This window comes from Heloderma suspectum, chromosome 3 (assembly GCF_057233095.1).
Source record: "Heloderma suspectum isolate Gila_16-S chromosome 3, 16-S_ref, whole genome shotgun sequence".
NCBI lineage: Eukaryota > Metazoa > Chordata > Lepidosauria > Squamata > Helodermatidae > Heloderma > Heloderma suspectum.
In genome coordinates, this window is record NC_139460.1 from 257,775,662 (window position 1) to 257,795,485 (window position 19,824).

Here is a 19,824-nt window from a genome sequence, read left to right on the forward strand (position 1 = left end):
ATTTCAGACCTCTCAGATATTGTAGACTTCTTAGAACTGTTACTTTGTTGTCATGTTTTTATGCTGATCTGCTGGTTTTAGTAATTATGTGATTTGTATCTAGTTTTAAAAATACAAAGTGCTCTGCGGGCCTTCGTGCCAGAGTAGATTATTAAATTCTCATAATAAGTAAATCATTTTTTCTAATGCAGCTTAATTTTGATTCTTAACCACTGAAAATAAATTTGAAATCAAGATGTGCTGTTTAAATTTCAAATCTGCCTCCTCTCGCTAGGTTCTCCAAATCTAAGAACCAGGCCTCCCCCAAGAAGAGAATCCAGTTTGGTGAGTACTGATTTCTTGTATACTGATGGCACTTATGAATATTTAACATTGCACAACGCAACAACTCCTACCGTTAGTACAGGGGTGAATTACTGTTTAGCCCTCTGGGAGCCAGATGACATCAGGAGTGGGGGCCCTTTTCCTGAAGCCTTCTCTCTGTGCAGACAGAGAAGGAGTGATCATGGACTGGATAGGCTCAGGTGGCAAGCCAAATTGGCCCAGGAGCTGGAGGTTCCCCATCCCTGATTTAGACCTTAACACATGTCATGACATAGAGATGTTGATCTCTGGTATTGATGGATTGATTGATTGATTGGCATACATGAGGGATAAACTACTTACAGACCTGCCCTAAGGGAACAGAAGGCTTTCAAGGGGCAAAACAAAAGGTTTAGAGCAGCTTCAGGCATTCTAAACACATGGAGAGAGAGGCAGTGTGAGTGGGTTATGCTTCCTCTTCCCACACTTTCTTGGGACCTCTTGAAGCTGTTCTTGGATGCACCAAGGATACTGTCCCCTCATGGCTCTTCTGGGAAGAGACTGGGATCCAGGTGGAGCAAGACATGAATACATCTATCTGTGGCAGTGGTGGTGGTAAGGTAGGTGGCTAACATAGTCGTGAAGCCTTCCACTCTAGAAGTCTCATTAAATCAATTGCGTCTTGGTTTGGGGGATGGTGGTGCGGGGAGGAAATACCCCTGTTAAAATATGATTCAATAGATAGTGACTTTACACAACCACTTTATCTTGAATCTTTCCTCCATTCATTCATTGCCTTTATATCCCACCTTTTCTCCAAGGAGCTCAGGGTGGCATACGTGGTTCTCCCTCCCATTTTATCTTCACAGGTTGGTACGGCTGAGGAGTCACCCGGAGAGGTTTGTGACTGAGTGGAGGTTTGAACATGTGTCTCCCCAGTCCTAACCCAACACTCTAACCAGCATACTGTCTCTTCCTGCTCTAATAAGGAAAGAATGAATAGTCGGATTGGACTGGGAAAAAAGCTGAGCAATTTCCCAAAAATTACGAAACAACTCGACTTATTTTCCCAATCAATCTGAAGGGATAGTAGTTGGTTTCCCTGCCACTTCTCATCCCCTCTCCCTACATATAGTCCTTGCTGCTGCATCCCTCCTTCATTCAGGTTGGCTCTGGGCCCAATGTAACGGGAAGAAGATGAGAATAGCTAGCCTCCATTGTCTGCCTAAAATTTGCGCGCATGTCTTTTAAACTTATATTTCTAATTAGCCAAGAGCTTTTTTTGGAATTACATGTGATTTGTGAGCCACAGATGAGTTTTGTACTACAGAACTGTGTTTCATCTGAACTGTTTTCCCCAGTCTCTTCATTTTGAATTGCTCTGTAAATTAGCAGGTTATAGTTTGGATATATACATGCAAGCTGCCATTTCTTTCATGTACCAGACCCGTTTTGTCATTAAAATACTTAATTTACTGCTCCTGCCACCTCTCTCAGGATGTAAGCCTGGACTTGCTCATTCCCATGGCGTGCAATTTTGTAGAGCATTAATCTAGACAAATATAAACCATCATATGAAGAACCTTTTTATCCCTTTTCTTTGTTCTGCCTTTTTTTCCACTCTCAAAAAAATAGGGGCACAGGGAAATCTACACTGTGAAAAGTATGTACAGTATATGTGGTTTTACCAATCATTAAAAGCATGTTAAGTTCAAATTTTCTCTCTTCTTTAGTTTAATGTTTTAAGGGTTGAGTTGCTTAAGAAATATAAAGATTCTAGGTCATGTAAAGATGTAATAACCGTTACAAGATGTAGTGATGGCCACCAACTTTGATTGCTTTAAAAAGGGATTAGACAAGTTCATGGAGGGTAAGGTTATCAATGGCTACTAGTCATGATGTCCATAGATGGCCTCCAGTATCAGAGGCAGTATGTCTCTGTATACCAGTTGCTGGGGAACACAAGCAGGAGGCTGCTATTGTGCTCAGATCCTGCTTGTGGGCTTCCCATAGGCGTCTGGTTAGCCACTGTGTGAACAGAATGCGGAACTAGATAGACCTTTGGTCTGATCCAGAAGGCGTATTCTTATGTTCTTAAAGGAATGGAATTTAGGCTGCAATCCTATGCACTCTAACCTGGAAGTGTAAGTATAGTCCCTTCTCTTTCACTGGCCAATTTAAGGGATATCTTCCTTTGTTTGTCAGTCATATCAGATGCTTTGTACTCATTGGCCAGAACAAAGTATCACTATGCATGTTGATTCACACATTTTTCTGATCTTCCCTACAATTAGAGAGCCTTTTTAAAATTTAGAATTAAAAAATGAAGGCATAGAAATTGGACCCAATGATGCACTGAAATGGATACAGGTTGAAAAGCCTGGAATCTGCTAAAACCCAGATTTCTAGGCAGTGTGACAAGCCTACATTTCTGATATGACTTTCATTAGCCAGAGCAAAATAGCTAGTTGAAATGTACCTATTATTTTTAATACAGTAAACATTGTTTATATACTCCAGTAGATCAAAATGCAGATAACAGACTTGTAATATTCAAAGGCACAAAGGACTCTCACTTCTTGCAAGCTGGTTCCTTCCTAACTTTTAGATTAGGAAGAAAGTGACTGTATGGCAAGACAACGAGAATGCAACTTGAATAACCACATTTCCCTAAAAATTTAAACCAGAAACTGCTGATTACACCCTAGCTGTCTTGTTTCCTGTACACTTCCTTCTGCAGATCTCAAAAACTGGAAGCAATTGTAGTTGAGAATGGTAGACTAGGTTAAATATTGTTTTGTGAGCTTTCTCTGCAATTTTCTGGTCCTATATCCTCTTTACATAAGTTGTCCTTTGCTCCGCAGTCACATGAAGTGCTGACAGAAATACCAGTCATGGCTGTAATGGTTTATATGTTTTAACTGTCAGAATTTATATTTATCCATCTCTGCTTTCTTGCTTTGAAAGAAAGTAGCATTCTAAAGTAAAGACGATGTAATTTTGGTTGACCTTTTCTTTCCCATACCTCTCCATTTTTAACTAATGTATATGTCACTGCTCCTTTCCACAGGGCTTTCAGTTACCTAAGCCCCCCGAGCCACCCTCAGTGGAAGTTGAATACTATACCATTGCAGAATTCCAGTCTTGTATCTCCGATGGAATAAGCTTTCATGGGGGACAAAAGGCAGAGGTAAGCCTAGAAAGGGCAATAAAAACATGAGTGAGTGATGGATAGTTGCCAAACACTTGGAAGAAACCAGACAGTGGGCTGAATAAAAATAATTGTATCATTGCTTTGTTTCTCTAAACTAATCTCTGCATTAATCTCTCTCTAGGTCATTGACAAGAACTCTGGTGGATGGTGGTATGTGCAGATTGGTGAAAAAGAAGGCTGGGCTCCAGCATCATACATTGATAAAAGGAAGAAGCCTAATTTAAACAGGCGAACCAGTACTTTGACCAGACCCAAAGTTCCTCCTCCTGCACCTCCCAATAAATCAAAAGACTCTGAAGAACCAACAGCTGCTGGAACCATAGCTTCAGGAGATACCCAAGATTCCCCACACAAGCAAAAATATGAGGAGCCAGAGTATGATGTACCTGCCTTTGGTGTTGACTCAGAATCTGAGCTGAGCCAGGGAGAAGATGGCAGCTTGGAGAGAGGCATGTTCCATCTGCCCAAGCTTTCCCCTGTGTCATCTCTCCAAAGGGCAACATTCCGAGTTGGAGAGTCTTCTGAAGATGTGGCTCATGAAGAGGAGACAATCTATGAAAATGAAGGCTTCAGACCATACATAGAAGATACTCTGTCAAGCAAAGAATCCAGTGGAGACTCTGATTCTCAAAGAAGTTCTTCATTAACTTTGATCCAAAGAAATTCTCCATGTTCTGTTTCTCCTAAGTCCTCCCTTCTGAAGCCCAAAAATGACAAAAGCATTCAGCCAAACCTTGGGAAGCCTCACTACTCCCAAAATGAAGAGACGAAGCCTAGGTCAGCCTCGGATGCTGGCTTAAGTAGTGTGCCCAAAAAAAGGGATACTGGGGAGATTGTGTCTAGCAGAGCAAAACCAATGGTAAGGCCAAAACCTTTCCTGAACAAAGCAGATTCTCAAAGCCAAGAAAGAATGGACATCAGCACTTTACGACACCAGCTGAGACCAACTGGTCAGCTCAGAGGTGGACTTAAAGGTTCAAGAAGTGAAGAGTCTGACAGTCCGCCTCAGACAGCTTCTGGAAACCCAGAAGAGTCCTTCAGAAGAAGCTCTGCAGATCTCATTACATCTCCTTCCCATGGCATATTCTACTCCAGCCAGCCAAGCAAGGCAGAGAATGAAAACAACTCCTCAAAATGTCTCTATGTAACTACTGACTCTTACCAGAAAGTTCAAGATTCTGAGATCAGCTTCTCGGCAGGAATAGTAGTGGAAGTTCTAGAAAAGCAAACAAGTGGATGGTGGTATTTAAAATATGGAGACACAGAAGGGTGGGCTCCTTCTCACTATTTGGTGCCCTCAGATAACCAGCAACGAGAAACCACTTCCAATGAGACCAACATCTCACTAGCCAGGAACAGAAGAAATGAAAATAAATCCAATAGCTTGGAGAAGATTGAGAAGAAGGTCCAGGCACTGAACACCATCAACCAGAGCAAGAGGACAACACCTCCTATTCCCAACAAACCACCGGGTGGCTTCTCCAAAACATCTGGGCCTGTCAAATTGCGAAATGGAGTTAGACAGCTTGCAGTGAGGCCACAGTCAGTGTTTGTCTCCCCACCACCCAAAGATAATAACCTGCCTTGTTCGCTGCGTAGGAATGAGTCTCTTACTGCCACAGACCACCTAAGGGCAGTACGCCGCAACTCTTCTTTCAGCACTGCCCAATCCCAGATTGGAGAGTCTAAGATAAAACATGCTGATCGGCTGGGCTCTGGGGGGTCTGAGGGCAACACATTCCTACCTATTGAGCGCAATGGAATCCCAGTGTCCACAGTCCGGCCCAAGCCCATTGAAAAATCCCAGTTCATTCACAATAACCTTAAGGATATCTACATTTCCATTGCAGATTACGAGGGGGATGAGGAAACTGCTGGATTTCCAGAAGGTGTCTGCATGGAGGTCCTGGAAAAGAACCCAAATGGCTGGTGGTACTGTCAGATCATGGATGGAGGGAAACCTTTTAAAGGCTGGGTCCCCTCAAATTATTTGGAGAAAAAGAATTAAGAGTTGCAGAGTCTTTAAATTCCCTAATTTATACTTTTTCTACTGTGTACATATGGAAGGAGGGGAAAGATGCAAAGATGTATTTCCTTTTGTTCTGTCACATATAAAAGGGATTGTTGAACCAAGCTTTGCTATGACCAGCAAGTCTGCCATCATTGAGGGTGTGTTAGGGTATGTTTGAAGGAATTGGCTCATTCAGCAAATATTAAGAAAAGGCAGCTGAAACTAATGCCTTTCTCTTCTTTTTGGTGAAGCCTTTCACAATTTGAGTGCAACAGGGTACATGATCCCATCATCCTGGTTGTAATAACAGGAAACCAAATGTGTGCCTTTCACAATATAGTTTGGACCTATGTGTCTATAATGGTAGAGAATAGTAGGGAGTTTGGTGCCAAACCTGGACATGTTTTTTAAAAAATCAGCTTGTCCGTTTCTTCCAGGTGGAGTAAGTTTATAAGTGTTTCCCAGCTGTGTATGGTTTCCCCACCCCCACCCCAAGACATCTTTCAAATTTGCAGAGCAAGTGGGGAAATTTCTTCAAGCCCCCAGCGATTGCATTCTGGTCTCCAGATTGAAGAGTTGGGACCTTTTTCATGGTGCATCGCTGGCATAGGACTCCAAGCGCATAGTGTTCGGTTTCCCCCAGTGGCATCCATCATGCATTTCTCCTCTGATCTCTGTGTGTCAGTTGTTTGAGGAAGGGGGTTAAATGGGGTTTATTTTACTATTATAATAGGAGTTTGAAATGTAATCAAATTTTAGGTGGTTCCTAGGTGTTTGCAAACACACTAAAAATGATGTGTTGCACATACCTCTTGTGCACACTGATTGGTATCAAATGTAATGTTTTGCTTTTAGGGTCTTCTGAAAAACCAATTCTGAAACTACCTTGAGAACCTTTGTCACTTCCCCTGCTGTTTAGAGTCCTACATTTGGACTATGACGTTGCAGAGTGTCACCTCTACACAAGGAATATTGGTTGCCTCTAGCTAAGAAGAGGAATCCACTGTTACATGAACCGTTTCTCTTTTTTCTGGATCATGGCCTGTCCGGGGTTTTCTGCCCAGCTAGCTGGCTGGCCCTATAAGCCTCTGCTGGAGGGAAGGGGCTTTTCCCATGCACTCTTATCCATCTCCTCCTCTCTGGTTCTACCTTTTGCCCAGGGCAGAGCTGCAGTCAGTTCCACTTGGCCTGCTGCTACCAATGCTGATGTACAGCTCCTTCTATTGTGCATGCTCCCTTCTCCCATCCCAAAGCCTCCACAAGATTTCCAGCTCTCATGGCCACAGTTCTGGATGGGGAGCTAGGCCAATGCTCCCTGTGCCACGGTGGCAACGGCTTCTTTAGAGCCATCTATGTGGGTCTTTTATGTGATTCCAGCACGTAACACTTACGTGAAAGTGAAGGCCAGTTCAAGACAACTAGAATGTAAATGGCTGAACTGGCCCAGAGTGCCAATGAAACAGAAAGAAATAGAATTTAGTCCCAGATAATGGGCCTTCTATTTTGTAGGAGTTTCCCATTCTTTCCTATGAAGAGATAGCTTTCTGCATGTTCACAGGGATTGAATGCCCATTGTGCATGTACATAGAAGAGAACAGGAAGGTGCTTGCCTGTAAGGAGTGTCATGTGCACCTTGAAGCCTATCATATGCAGTTGTCCAATTCAGCTACTCTATGTGCAAATGGAGTTCCCCATGTACTTCATTGAGAAAGTGATGATAACTCATGCACATCCCCATTGCACATGGACAGAGTCCTTCTCACATTGAAATGGTGGGGAGATGCCAGTGCAGGAGCTGTGCGTGCACATCATTATGCCCACAATGCTTAAGATCAAAGGCAAATATATTTGCATATGTCCATGTCTAAAAAAAAAAAAAAAAACCAGAAGGAAGACACATATTTTGTATTTAAGTGTCATTTTCAAACAGTACCCATCAGTGTTTACAAAGCTGGGCAGGGGGAGAGAAAAAGTCATGGATTTTACTGTCTGCACAATTGTTTTAGTTTGTTCCGGGCGGGGGGTGGTTATTTTTTCTACACGTTATTTTCCCTTTTAAGAGAAAACAGTGGAAACTCCCTCTTGTGTTGTATTCACTTGGACATTACTTTCATACTGGGAGGAAAGCACCTGATATCTTCAGACATGAGAAGCAATTGAATAAGAGCACCATTAGGCTGAGAATGCTACTAAGCATGAAGCACATGCTCACTTATGCGCTTCCTCCCTCCCTCCCTCCCTCCCTCCCTCATTATTTATGATTCCAAGAGTTTAAAAATATGATGTTTTGCGGAAGAACATGGAAAAGATGGAAACCACTGTGGGGGAAAAGGCTTGGGGTGCAAAGTGTATTTATTTTTGATGTGGCTTCAAACACCAGCCTTTAAATAAATGTTGTAATGGTAGAAGAAACACCAGAAGGCCTTTGTATGAGAATATTGAAGATCAGATGAGAGTTTGATGTTGCAGTCTTGAGGCCCAGCATTTTGTGTGTCGAGAGAAGAAAACCAGTTGGGTTTCATTGCAAATGTTAACATGGAATAATAGGGAAATAACTCGTTTGTCTTCCAGCAGTACTTCATGCCTTCTACCAGTCAGAAGATAAAAGAATAGGAAGATTTTAATGAGCTCAAAATAAAAAAAAATCTTCCAAAAAATTCAGAATTGAATATATTTTGAGATGTTTTGCCTTCCTGAAAAATTACATAATTCTGACTTGATTTTTGTCTCATTCTTTTTTTATTGTGTGTTACATATATTAAATTACAATAACAAGTGTTGAGAGATTGATTTCCACAGTTCTCGTGACTTTTGGTTTGACCTGTTAAGATGCCATTAAAGTTTGTGATCACAACCACCCTCCATTCTATTGCTCTGGTTAAATCAGCATGGAAGGAGGAGCGACTTGAGGGAAGGTGGGGGGGACAAAAGAGGCCTCTGGAACTCCACTAAAAATCAATGGGGAGAAGATCATTATGTACCCTACAGTACAAATGAAAATGGTGTAGATTTTGTCCTAAGCTCTTCTTCCTGAGGCCTAGCAGCTCTGCGTTTTGGATGTTTTCTTCCATTTTTAAAGTTCTGCTAAAACATTAGCAGCCATTTAGAGGACTGCAAGAGCTGCTGTGAGTTTATAATAGAAGTATTATGTTCTTCTGCTGGACAGTATTAAATAGAGCAAAACCATAAAGTAATCTGCTAGACTGCAGTACTAATAGTAGTGATTTAGTAACTCATATTAATGTTTATGATTTATTTTTTAACAATAATGATGAGGAAGTGGTTCATTATTTTTGAATTAATGCACTTTAACCATTTTAAACCAAAATGCAGAAAAATCAAGTGCATTATTTAAAGATGCAGTATAAATTGTCATTTTTTAAAGTTCACCTATTTATTAAAATAATTTATGATTATTTAAAAATTGTACTATACAGTTTTGTTCTAAAGATGCCATCATCTCTTGGGAAAGCTAAAAGTGCATCGAGCCTTTGGACTCTCAAAATACAGTAGATTCAGTTAGCAAGAGTCACATTTCTGCCAAGGGAAAAGGGACACACATTTCTGACTGGAGAGCAGCAAATGGGCTAGTAATGTTCCTGAACCTATAAGCCTTGAAGAATTATCTGTGGAGAACTGTTTCAAAGTAAGATCATGAGGTCATGGGAGAGTGTTTTGCAGATTCCCTAGATGCATTTTCATGCCATGCCACAACTGAGGCTGTGGTGCCTATTTTGCATTCTGGGCGTGCTATATTGATGACTGCAGAGTTGAATGCTAACTTGGCAGAGTTCTAAAGATGCTTCTCCAAGCTCCCTGTAAGAAAATGTTTATTTCTTGCTGTACCTTAAACATACAGATTGCACAGTATTCTGTCAGTGAGGGAACCACCTTTCCGTCACTCTGCCCGCCGTGTCATTAGGGTCCTAGCAGTTTCCTCTGTTCAGTGCTAATCCATATTTAATACCATATGATTCAAAACATATCATATGATACGGCAGGCACGGTATGTGTAACCACTGGTTTCTTGCAGGCATCATGGGAATATAGGGCGCTGCCTTATACAGTGTCAGACCATTGGTCCATCTAGCCCAGTACTGTCGACGGTGACTGGCTGTGGCCCTCCAGAGGTTCAGGCAGGTGTTTTTCCTGCCCTACCTAGAGATGCTGGGGATTGAACCTGGGACCCTCTGTATGCCAGGCATGTGCTCTACCACTGAGCTATGGTAGTTATGAGACCAGTTGCCCATCAAGAATAATTTAAGCTTATAAAAATGCTTGTGACGTAGCGTCCTTGATGCATCAAACAAGCAGTTCTCGAATGGCCCAGCCGAAGTGCTGCAGTAGCCAATCTCGTAATGTACTAAAATAAATGTAAGCAAATTTGATGAAGTTCTGGGCAAGTGGCACAGTTAACTTCTGAGCTCATGTAGCTCTGCACCCTCTTGTCATTTTTGACCTTGCACCTTGTTTTTATACACACAGAAATATTTCTAGTTGCCCTTGTATTGGACAAGGCTGGAGCTGCTTTCATGATGCATGAAAATAACATACAAGTCTAGAAAAGGGGGTGGAGTAAAGGGCACTAGCAAGCACCTTCTTAACTTAGTCAGTTTCACTGTTTCCCACCTTTATCATTTCCTCCTGTAGCTATTAGGTCAGATAGAAAACATTCTTTAAAAAGAATTGGCAAATTCAAATTACAGAGCCATCCCAATTCACACTGGTTTAAGAGACTAATCTTCATGATTGCCCTGTACAAATATATTCAGGTCTCGCCCAAAGATGTCTGTAGTTTTTTCTCCAGAATACTGACTCCTGATTCTAAAACTAAATTTGTCAAAAACATGGTGGTTTAAAAATATTTTAAAACTATATAGTACTTTCAGAATGATCTAAATCAATTTAAAAATTATCTGGATCAGCTGCTGAATAAAATTTTTTGTGAAGTCAAAGAGTGCCCTCTTGTGGATGGAGGAGTAGCTTCTACTTTTCATCCTGGTTATTTGAAATTGCCTTGGTCATCCATGCTTTCAAAAAGAAAAAAAATATATTGTGAAATGGGAATGATTGAAACAGCAAATGTCAAAACACAGCTTAAATTTTTAGACAAAATCCAAAAATTTGAAACTTTTATTCTGCTGTATACTGCAACTTTAATAATAATGAGCACTTCTGAGTTCGTTATTGCGGTTTTTATATAATGCCTGAAAAGATACTCTTGCTGTTGTTGTTTTTCTAAATTTTAGTGAACGCTATGTCTAAAGCTTATTTCTGTTTCACTTAACCCACATATGCCCTGTTGCCCATTATAACTCCTTTGTCACTGAGGCTTAGTTCTCAGGGCGAGGAGGGTGGGGGGAAAGCAGATGAGGTTGTGAGCCTGGACTGCACCCCTTCAGACTGGGCCATGCCACTTCAGACTGCAGGTGGCCACTCAATCCTGAATGATCCACCCCACACACACAAAATGCTCCTTGTACATAAAAAATTAATACGCTAGGTACAGGTCTAGCCTGGAACCCTTCTCGACATCATGTTTTATTTGTGCAGGGATTGTATTTTGTTTTATTGGAGTGATGGGATTATTCAGATATGTACATCCTCACCTGTTGTCTGAAGGGGACACAGTCCAGACCAGGCATACCACTTCATCTTCTTTCCGTAAGAACAAGGCCTCCCTGAACTTTAATGCCTGGTAAATTATACTATCTGTCTAGACTGGGCTCCAAGGAGCTATGTAAGCACATTCAAGGTCCACTAAAATTGATTTTAAACTTTCTTGAACCACTGGCCACCCCACCCCACCCCTTTCTGGCCATGTCACAAACTGGTTATGAAAATGTCTTACATTTCTGAATCAGCTTACTATGTAGCATGGTCTGGCAGGGGGAAGCAGGGAAGCATGTGGGCTGCGGAAAACCATGTGTAAAGCTCCCTCGGGCTTGTGGAACTAGCTCCACAGTTCTTTGGATCCTAGGCTGCTTTTCCAGCAATGGTGTTCCTTGCCAAAATCCACCTATGAGCAAAAAATTGGCACTTTGATTCCTTAACACATTTACAAGGAATTAAGTCCCATTGACTCCAATGAAAGTTACTTCCCAGAAATTATGCTCAGCCTTGCTCCAGCACAAAATAGTTTGGATGGAGCTTCTTTCTTTCTTTCTTTCTTTCTTTCTTTCTTTCTTCCTTTCAGAATGCTCATTTGTACAGGTGGCAGGTATCGCTATAGACTAGCTAATTTGGGGCCAGATTCTGACAGGTGAACAAGTGCATATGGATTTCAAGTTTACACTGCAGTACCAAAGAGCTGCATTTCCCCCAATGAACAAGTTCCAAAGGCTTCCTTCAGTAGCAACACTGAACATTTGACGAAGGCATTATAGAATTGTTTTTTTTTTAAACTACTTTCAAATATTAGTGTGGCATATTTTATTGTAAGGTTATATTCATTGTTTTTCTATGTTTAGAAATGTGTTACTGCTTTCCATCATGTATGAGAAACGGAAGGGAATCTGGTAAAGTGTTCATTATTGTCATATTACAAGCATTTACTGAATAGAAATAGTATTTAAGTTTAGATCACCTTAGGTAGTTCATTTAATTTTTTCTCTTGTGTTTTTCTTCTTTTTTGTTACGTATTTTTCCAAATATTTTGCATTCTCAAGATAAAATCCAGTTAGAGGATATGTGCAATATTGAAAGAGAAGAAACAGGTCCCTCATCCAGGACTTGAAGTGGAATGCACAGTGTGATTTTTGTAAAAGTCTTATCATTTTCTAATGATGCACTCTTAGGAAAAATATGAGGATTGGGGGGAAGGGAACAATTGAGGAAAAGGGAGGAGGTCATCTGGTGCAAATGGATTGTGTGAGTTTGATAGTAGTTGCACAAGTGCATTGCGTGCAAACAGAAGTGTGAGGATTGTTTGTGAGTGTTACCAGCTGTTCCAACTGCTCCTTTTCTTTCTCATACACGGTATTTTTTTTTCCATTAGGGAATTCCATTTGTTCAGTTACACACATTCTCTGTAACATAAGCTGCAATCCTTTACTCACCTGTAAGTCTCATTGAACTCACTAGGGCTTACTTCTGAGTAGACATGTAGAGTGTGCAGTGAAGTGCTTTAGTGTGTAATCCTATACATGTTTAGACAGAAAAAAAAGTCCTACAACTCCCAGCATTCCCCAGCAAGCAATGCTAGCTGGGGAATGCTGGTATTTATAGGACTTTTTTTTCCTGTCTAAACGTGCATAGGATTGCACCTCCACTTAGCATGTAATAAATGCTCGAGCCCGGAATAGATACTGGCATAGAATCGATGTGCTGGCAAAAAGCACCTACTCAAGCATGCACGAAACACAAGATTTAATCCCATGCTTGAAGTACCATGTGTTACCTTAGGGCCTTCAGAATGAGGCCATTTAAAAGGAAAGTTTCAGTTTGATTTCTTGCCCCTGAACAGGAAAGTATTGATATCTTTAGCGGCCCAGGATTTGGTTCTTCATCTTTTGCTTTGAGGACTTGTTTGTTCTGTTCACTTTTTGAAAACTTCCCTAAATTTGTTCTCCTTTTACCCCACTAACTCAAGAATGAGGTGGCTGTACAAAAATACTGCCTGCTTTATTTTGCATGAAAAAAGTTACTTTCTGTCAGATGCTTAATATTTTTGTTAATTAAAAACCTTTTCAGAAAGCTGCTCTAGGCTGCAGTCCTGTACACACTTACCTCTGAGCACATCCCATTGAACTCAGTGTGTGGAACTTGTTTCTGAGTACACATGCAGAAGCTTCTGCATGAAGTTATCTTTTTCCTGAAAGCAAGTCTTTGGCTTTCAGAAACTGGGCCATTTTTATATTTCACAAAATTATTGTGGAACTGGAAGGCCAAATGGAGGCCTATGAATTTCACTGCACACACATGGTTTTGGTTTAATGCCCTCTTCCCTTTTAGCAATAACATTACTCCTGATTCTTAAATACATCTCTAAAAAATTTAATTTGGTTGTTTTAATTTCTTGGGAGTAAGCATGAAAACTGGGCTTTGTTGAATGGCCACTCCATATCTAGTGGACATCTTATTTTAACATCAGAATGCATAGGTGAACAAAATAACCTCCCTGGAATCAGTCTTGCAAATTAAGCGTAATGGCATCAAGTGTGCCTTCCTTCCTTCGCACTGTCAGCAGGTGTCTTGTGCAGAAAATCACATAGTGATTTTTCACCTCTGCTGATTTGTTGAGAGCAACAAACTCCTGCTGACTTTGGTTTTGGAATATCCCAGTTATCGCCTCAGGTGTTGTTTTTAATTTCATGAAATTCAAACTCTCTATGAGCACACAAAACCTGGCAGGGGGCACTATGCTGCTGACCATAATACTATATTTTAAATATCAACTGGATGTCTGCTGCTAAATAGTCAGAATCCATCTGACACAAAATCTCCTAGAAAATCCAGAAATGCACGTTTGCAGTTAAATCAGTGTACTGTACATAATCTAAGCATTTAACAGGTACAGATTGGGAGAGTGCACATTTCTTTGTAAATAGGTTTCCTTAAAAATAAAAAAGGATGTGGGTATTATTGTTTTCTTTAAAAAAAATAATGGGTAGATGTATATAGATCACTGACAAATACATGAAAAACACATCGGATCCTAAAATGGTCTCATGGGCTCTGTGTCCATGCTCCCAAGGTTTCTGCTGGTGCCTCAGTTCATCTACCATATCTGTTCATAATTTTATTTTCATAATCTTTAAATCAAGTACTATACATGTGAACTTTCCCAGCATTCTTGGAGGTCAGTGAATTGGATCTCTCTGTGCAAGCCCTTTGATTGCTATTGCTTAGCCTCTGCAGCTCTGCATTTGATGAAGCGCAGAGCCTTCTGGAAGAGCAATTAAGAGAACCCTCATTTTTTGGAGGGGCTTATATAAGTGTGTGTGTGTGTGTGTGTGTTATGATGAGGGGAAGGGGTTGAATGAATTCATATCTTTGCTACAGGGACAGGCTTTGCAGGCCTGCCATGAGCACCAATCCTATATGGAATCAAAATTGTTTTCAGGGTTTTTCCTCCTCACTTTGATAAGATCATCAGGCCCAACATGGCCAAAGGCAAAGTAAATGGGTCCCTTTCAATCTAGATTTACAGGGTGGGCTGACCCCATGCAGCGCATTATTCTAGTAGTTTGGTGAGTGCAATTTTTTCCCCTTTAAAACCCAAATTGGCAAAGTTTCACACTGTCATTTTTGCATGTGTTTCACAAGCTACACAACAGCCACTATTGTCCTGTGTTGAGACTCCTGTTCGTTATGAAATCAAATTGGACCATGGGTGGTGGAGGGGTGGTAATATTTTATTAATGGTCAAGGAGAGGTAACTGGATCGTGACTGGGGAGGAACTGTTTGGATTTTCCAGAAAAACAAATTGAATCAGGAATATATATTTCATAATGCTTGGTTTGATACCCTGGGTACTTTTTGTGTATTTGTGCATTAAAATATATCACTGCTCTGTATTAAAGTATGTCTCCCATTGTTGCTCAAAGCTCTGATTCCTACATTGTGATATAATATGGAACTGCATCCTGAAGTTCATAATCTTAAGAGGGAATGGATTTTTATATTTATCAAGCAGCTTTCTGCATCTGGGAGAGAAATTGTGGAGGGGGTCATGAAATAATTGAAGCTGGCATGACAGCGTACTCGAGTTGTGCTTTAGGCTGGCTTCTAACCAAGTGACTCTGCTTTGTTTAAGTGAAAGGAATTGTTAGTGAGACGTGAGAGATGGAGCCAGCTGGTGATCTCACGTTTTGCAGCATTCTAAAATGTGCCTTCTGAGCACTTTTGGCTTTTGCAAAACTTCACCACCAGCTAAATCAGAACCTCACGGAGATTGGTGTGCCACAAGTTCTAACTGCAGCCTTTTACTATGCAAAAAGATAGTACCCAAATGGAGAATTGTTTCTAAATTTCTGAGGTTGGGGGAGCAGAATGACCTATATAGGAAACCAAAAAGGAGGTAACAAACATGAATGTTGTGGCTTAAAACTAAAACAAATAATCACTAAAATACAAGCAAGTGTTCCTTTTTGCCAGAGCAATCAGTACAGCGACACATAATTTGATTGCCTTGCAACTCACTACAAATCTTCCAAGTAGATGACAAGAGTTTTGTCCTTCCAATGGGCCTCTTGTAATTGTTGTCTAGCATAAGGAGAATGTAATTGTTAAAAGTCTGAGCGAGTATGTTGGTAAGGAAAGATGGTGGTGGATGTGTGGTTGGTCCTTGGGCTGTGTGATAGAGATGGTGGTGGAGTGTGTGTGTTGTTTTTTTGAGCTTGTTTGCTTAGGAAAGTGTTTTTCTTGAAACTGGATTGGTTATTGGTGTAGTGTAAGTTGAAGATTGAATCTTTTCCTTTGGGGATTTTTTTAAAGAAAGGATTTAGGAGGGAATCAAATGTGGTGTGCATTTTGGGGAGAGAGAAAATCAAGAGCCCCATGATACTTGCTGTTTTCAAAAGGGGGAGAAAGCAAGCTGGTAAGGTGAGGAATATCAGTGTGTAAGAACCAGCTAAACTGGCCCACTGAAAAGTTAATGTTAGATACGGTCCACAAAAAAGGTGTTAATGTTTTTCAAAAGGTAAATCCCTTTTAATGTGAATAAAAGTTGCATGTAATGGATCTCCAGCAGAAATGGAATAAAGCAAAACAAACAAAAGTAACTATTGTGATGGACTGTTTTTGTGTTCTTCATCAAAGATGGTGGTGAGCTTATGGAAAGAATATAAGCCTATTTGCATAGTAAATGGGTTGCTGCAAGACAGTTGGCCACTCTGATGAAAGCCATTTTTGGCAGGTATTATTATGTTTGCTTAAATCAGTGCACATCTCACGAGAGAGAGCAACTGTGGTGAAATGACCTTGCAGCTCTCCTCACCATTTCTGTAATGGCGACTTGGAGAATATGTTTGACCTTAAATGTATCACATTAGTCTGCATAAAACAAACTTGCAGCAAAGAACAATGCCTGTTTTAATCTACCTTGGCTCCCTCTTAAACTGATTTTGGAATATCCTGACATTCAAATGTAACAGAGGAGACTAAAGATTGTACATAATAAACTTCCTTCCTAAGGTAAAAAGCCTCTTTGTTCTGTCAGATTTGCATTCTTGGCCTTTAACTGTAACCTGCAATATTGAATGGGAATTTGTTTGATAGTTTAATTTTCCCATTTCCAGATTTCATTTCAAAATATGGGGCCATTTTGCACAAAGAATGAGTTTCTTAATTGTCATGGTTTCATCTTGTTTGGACAGAACTAAAGCCGTGTGTAACAAACTCTGTGAATATTCAGTCTGTCTTCAGAAAGTGGACTGGCTGTCAAATCCAGAATGACTTTGTGATGATCTCATCTGATAATGATTTATAGGCACCCTTTAAATGCTTAAATTCTAGATCTTTAAATGCTTAAATTCTAGATGTGACTGTGTTGGTTACTGAACATAGATCTGATCAGATGTGATTTAGGAGACATTTACAGGGTGATTTACAACATGGCTCATTTGCCCCATAATAAATTTCTGTTTATACTCTCAAGAACACTGAGGCTGCAGTTCTATGCACTCATGGGAGTAAGTTCCCAAGTGGAACTTAGTTCTGAGTAAACCTCTATAGGATTGTGCTGTGAGTGTTTTAGAAGTAGGAAGCTGAGCATTTTAAGAGCTGAGTGTTGATTCTAATCTATGTAAGTGATTGTGACTTCCACATTAATCTAGAACAGCAAAAATACACATTAAACATACTAATGTGTGAAGCAGAGATTTTGCTCTGTGATAGTATCATGATAGTGGAACTGGGAGTAAACGAGTGTTCCTCTGAACATCCCTTAATACCTACAATACCTGTGAATATCTCTCATACACAAGGATGCTTGTGTGACTTAACTAGTTATCTGTTTTTGTCTGTCAGACATGCATATGTACCTGTTCCAACATTTCCAGCAGGTGTATTTACCAGTAGGTTGTCACATTTTTATTTAGGTAGCTAGTTAAGAGTTGCAGAGGTAGTGAACCATTGCAGTTGTGGTTGCTGTCAATGTGAACATTGATGCATCACACCTAGATAGAACATAAGTTCACAGGTCTGGAATTTGGGGGCACTGATTTATGGACACAGGTTCACAGGGAAATGTCTCACATTGCTTTGACTGTTCTGTGCTGCAATAGTGTAAGAGCTGGCATCTGTATACTTGATTATTACTGAATGATGCAAAGATCCTACAGCATGCAGCTCTCATCTCAGTTTTTTCTCCAACCATCTGGCATTAATGATGCTTGATAAATGAACCAATTTGTCACTTTCAGCCATTCTGAAGTATAGGGATGCCTTTTTAATACTTGTTTTGGCCCCGCAATCCTATTTTGTGGGGAGTCCTTACTATAACCTTCCTGTGGATGCCCCTTTTGGAATCTGTGTTCCATAGAGGGTAGCACAGTGTTGGTGTTGCAAAGAAGGAAACATCTTGCCCCCTAGCCTGTCTTTGTGCCAGTCTCAGGCCAAATCAGAATGCTTGAGAAGGAGAAAGTTCATGCTGTGCAAGGTTCTGTGCAGTGAGAACACTGAGCATGTGCAGTTTGTTCAAACACTCAGCATTTTATGTGTCTGCACAAGAACTCAAGTAGCCACTTTTGAGTGACAGTGATGTGAAAGGCAGCAGATGAGCAGTGTGTTCTCCCAAGATCCCTTTTTATGTCCCAGGGGATGCTGGCGCACAACTCTCAGGTCATATGCAGCTGCACACAAACCATGAGTGTGGCCAGGATCCTCTGTCATCCTGGGGCACATTTCTTTGGGCTGTGCAGTGCTTACTCTTAGGGATGGCCCAAGAGATTTTGCCATTCCAAAACACATTCACATGGGAATACATCCCAGTATAAAGCAAAGGCTTTCTTCAGGCATTGCCAAGAGCACCCAGCCTGCAGCCTCTGCTTTATTCCCAGGTTCTTGCAATGTGAAGCCACAGTACAATATTCAGTCTTTCAGGCAGAGAGGACTTGATAATTAACTGTACCTCACCATCATCTCCCAGTTTACTCATTGCTTGGACCAAAGGTGGTGCTAATATGAACTTCTAATTTTTGTATTTATGGTTTTTTGTTGGGTTTTGCGTGTGCGCATGTTTTGTTTTGTTTTTAAATCAAAGACATATTGTAGTGACCTGTTTAGGTTAAAAGACCTTACCCTTGGCATCAGACTCTTTGAAACCCACAAAAGATCTTTGGGACTCAGATGTTGCTGCATGTTTTAACTGACTGTACTTTTTTTGGTTTGGAGAGGGAGGAGGAAAGGATACTCTCATCTTCAAATGCTTGCAAATTGTAAGTTTTTTTTTTAATCCATTTGTTTACATGGTCTCTTCTATGTCCTATAGGGGGAGAAATAAAATTTTTGATCTTTTCAATTGAGTTCTAATTGTTGGCTACCTTATTTCTTCCTAGAGTTCATAGAGTATGAAACATACTACTGAGGCTTCTTGTTTGCATAGTAAGCCTTGATTTTCACTGCAAGGACAAGTGGTGTTTTGACAGAATTTTCAGCTTTTCATAAAAATGCACTTCCTAACACATAATTGCGGGGAGGAAACGTAAATTTGTAGTACTCGTGCCCTTACCATATCTACCAAACTGAAGGGGAAAAGTGGAGGCATTTTCATAAAGCTGGCAACAAGTATACAAAGGTTACTCTTAAGAGACAAAAGGAATAAATCCTCAAAAGCAACCAATGCACCCCCCCTCAAAGTGTTGTTGCTTTTAAGTATTTTAGAACCCATGATTTAATCATTTCCTTTTCTGGATGGTAATCTGAGATAAGCAAAAGAGATGGTATAAGCTTCCAATGATCCTGAGTCAGACCATCTAACTCAGTAATATCTATCAGCCTTTCCCAATGTAGTGCCCTCTGGATGTTGTGGATTTCAACTCCCATCTGCCCCAGCCAGCATGGCCAGTGGTCAAGAATGCTGGGAGTTGTAGTCCAAAACAGCTGGAGGGCACCCGTTTGGGGAAATCTGGTCTACCCCAACTGGAAGTAGTTCTCCAGTGTTTTCCCAGCCTCACCTAGAGATGTCAGAAATTAAAGCTGAGACTCCTTGCATGATCTCTGCCACCAAGCTACAGCTTTAAACCCTGTTTTAATATTTATGGATAGCTCTGGATCTATTTGAATAGATGTAATATAAAACACAAAATCACTTTTGTACAATATAAGGGCTTACAGCAACACCTTACGTGCACT

At 40.6% G+C, this 19,824-nt stretch overlaps 1 protein-coding gene across 6 annotated transcripts in view; it reads left to right on the forward strand.

Moving 5' to 3' along the window:
• Positions 1–10,563, forward strand: part of SH3PXD2A (SH3 and PX domains 2A) — a 374,731-nt gene extending 364,168 nt beyond the window's left edge. For all 6 annotated transcript variants that reach the window (XM_084846410.1, XM_084846409.1, XM_084846411.1 and 3 more), the window contains 3 exons: positions 275–324; positions 3,374–3,493; positions 3,639–10,563. In XM_084846410.1, coding sequence (XP_084702536.1) covers positions 275–324; positions 3,374–3,493; positions 3,639–5,525 — 2,057 coding nt within the window. In that variant the 3' untranslated portion in view covers positions 5,526–10,563. The remainder of the gene's footprint in view (positions 1–274; positions 325–3,373; positions 3,494–3,638) is intronic.
• Positions 10,564–19,824: the final 9,261 nt, after the last annotated feature.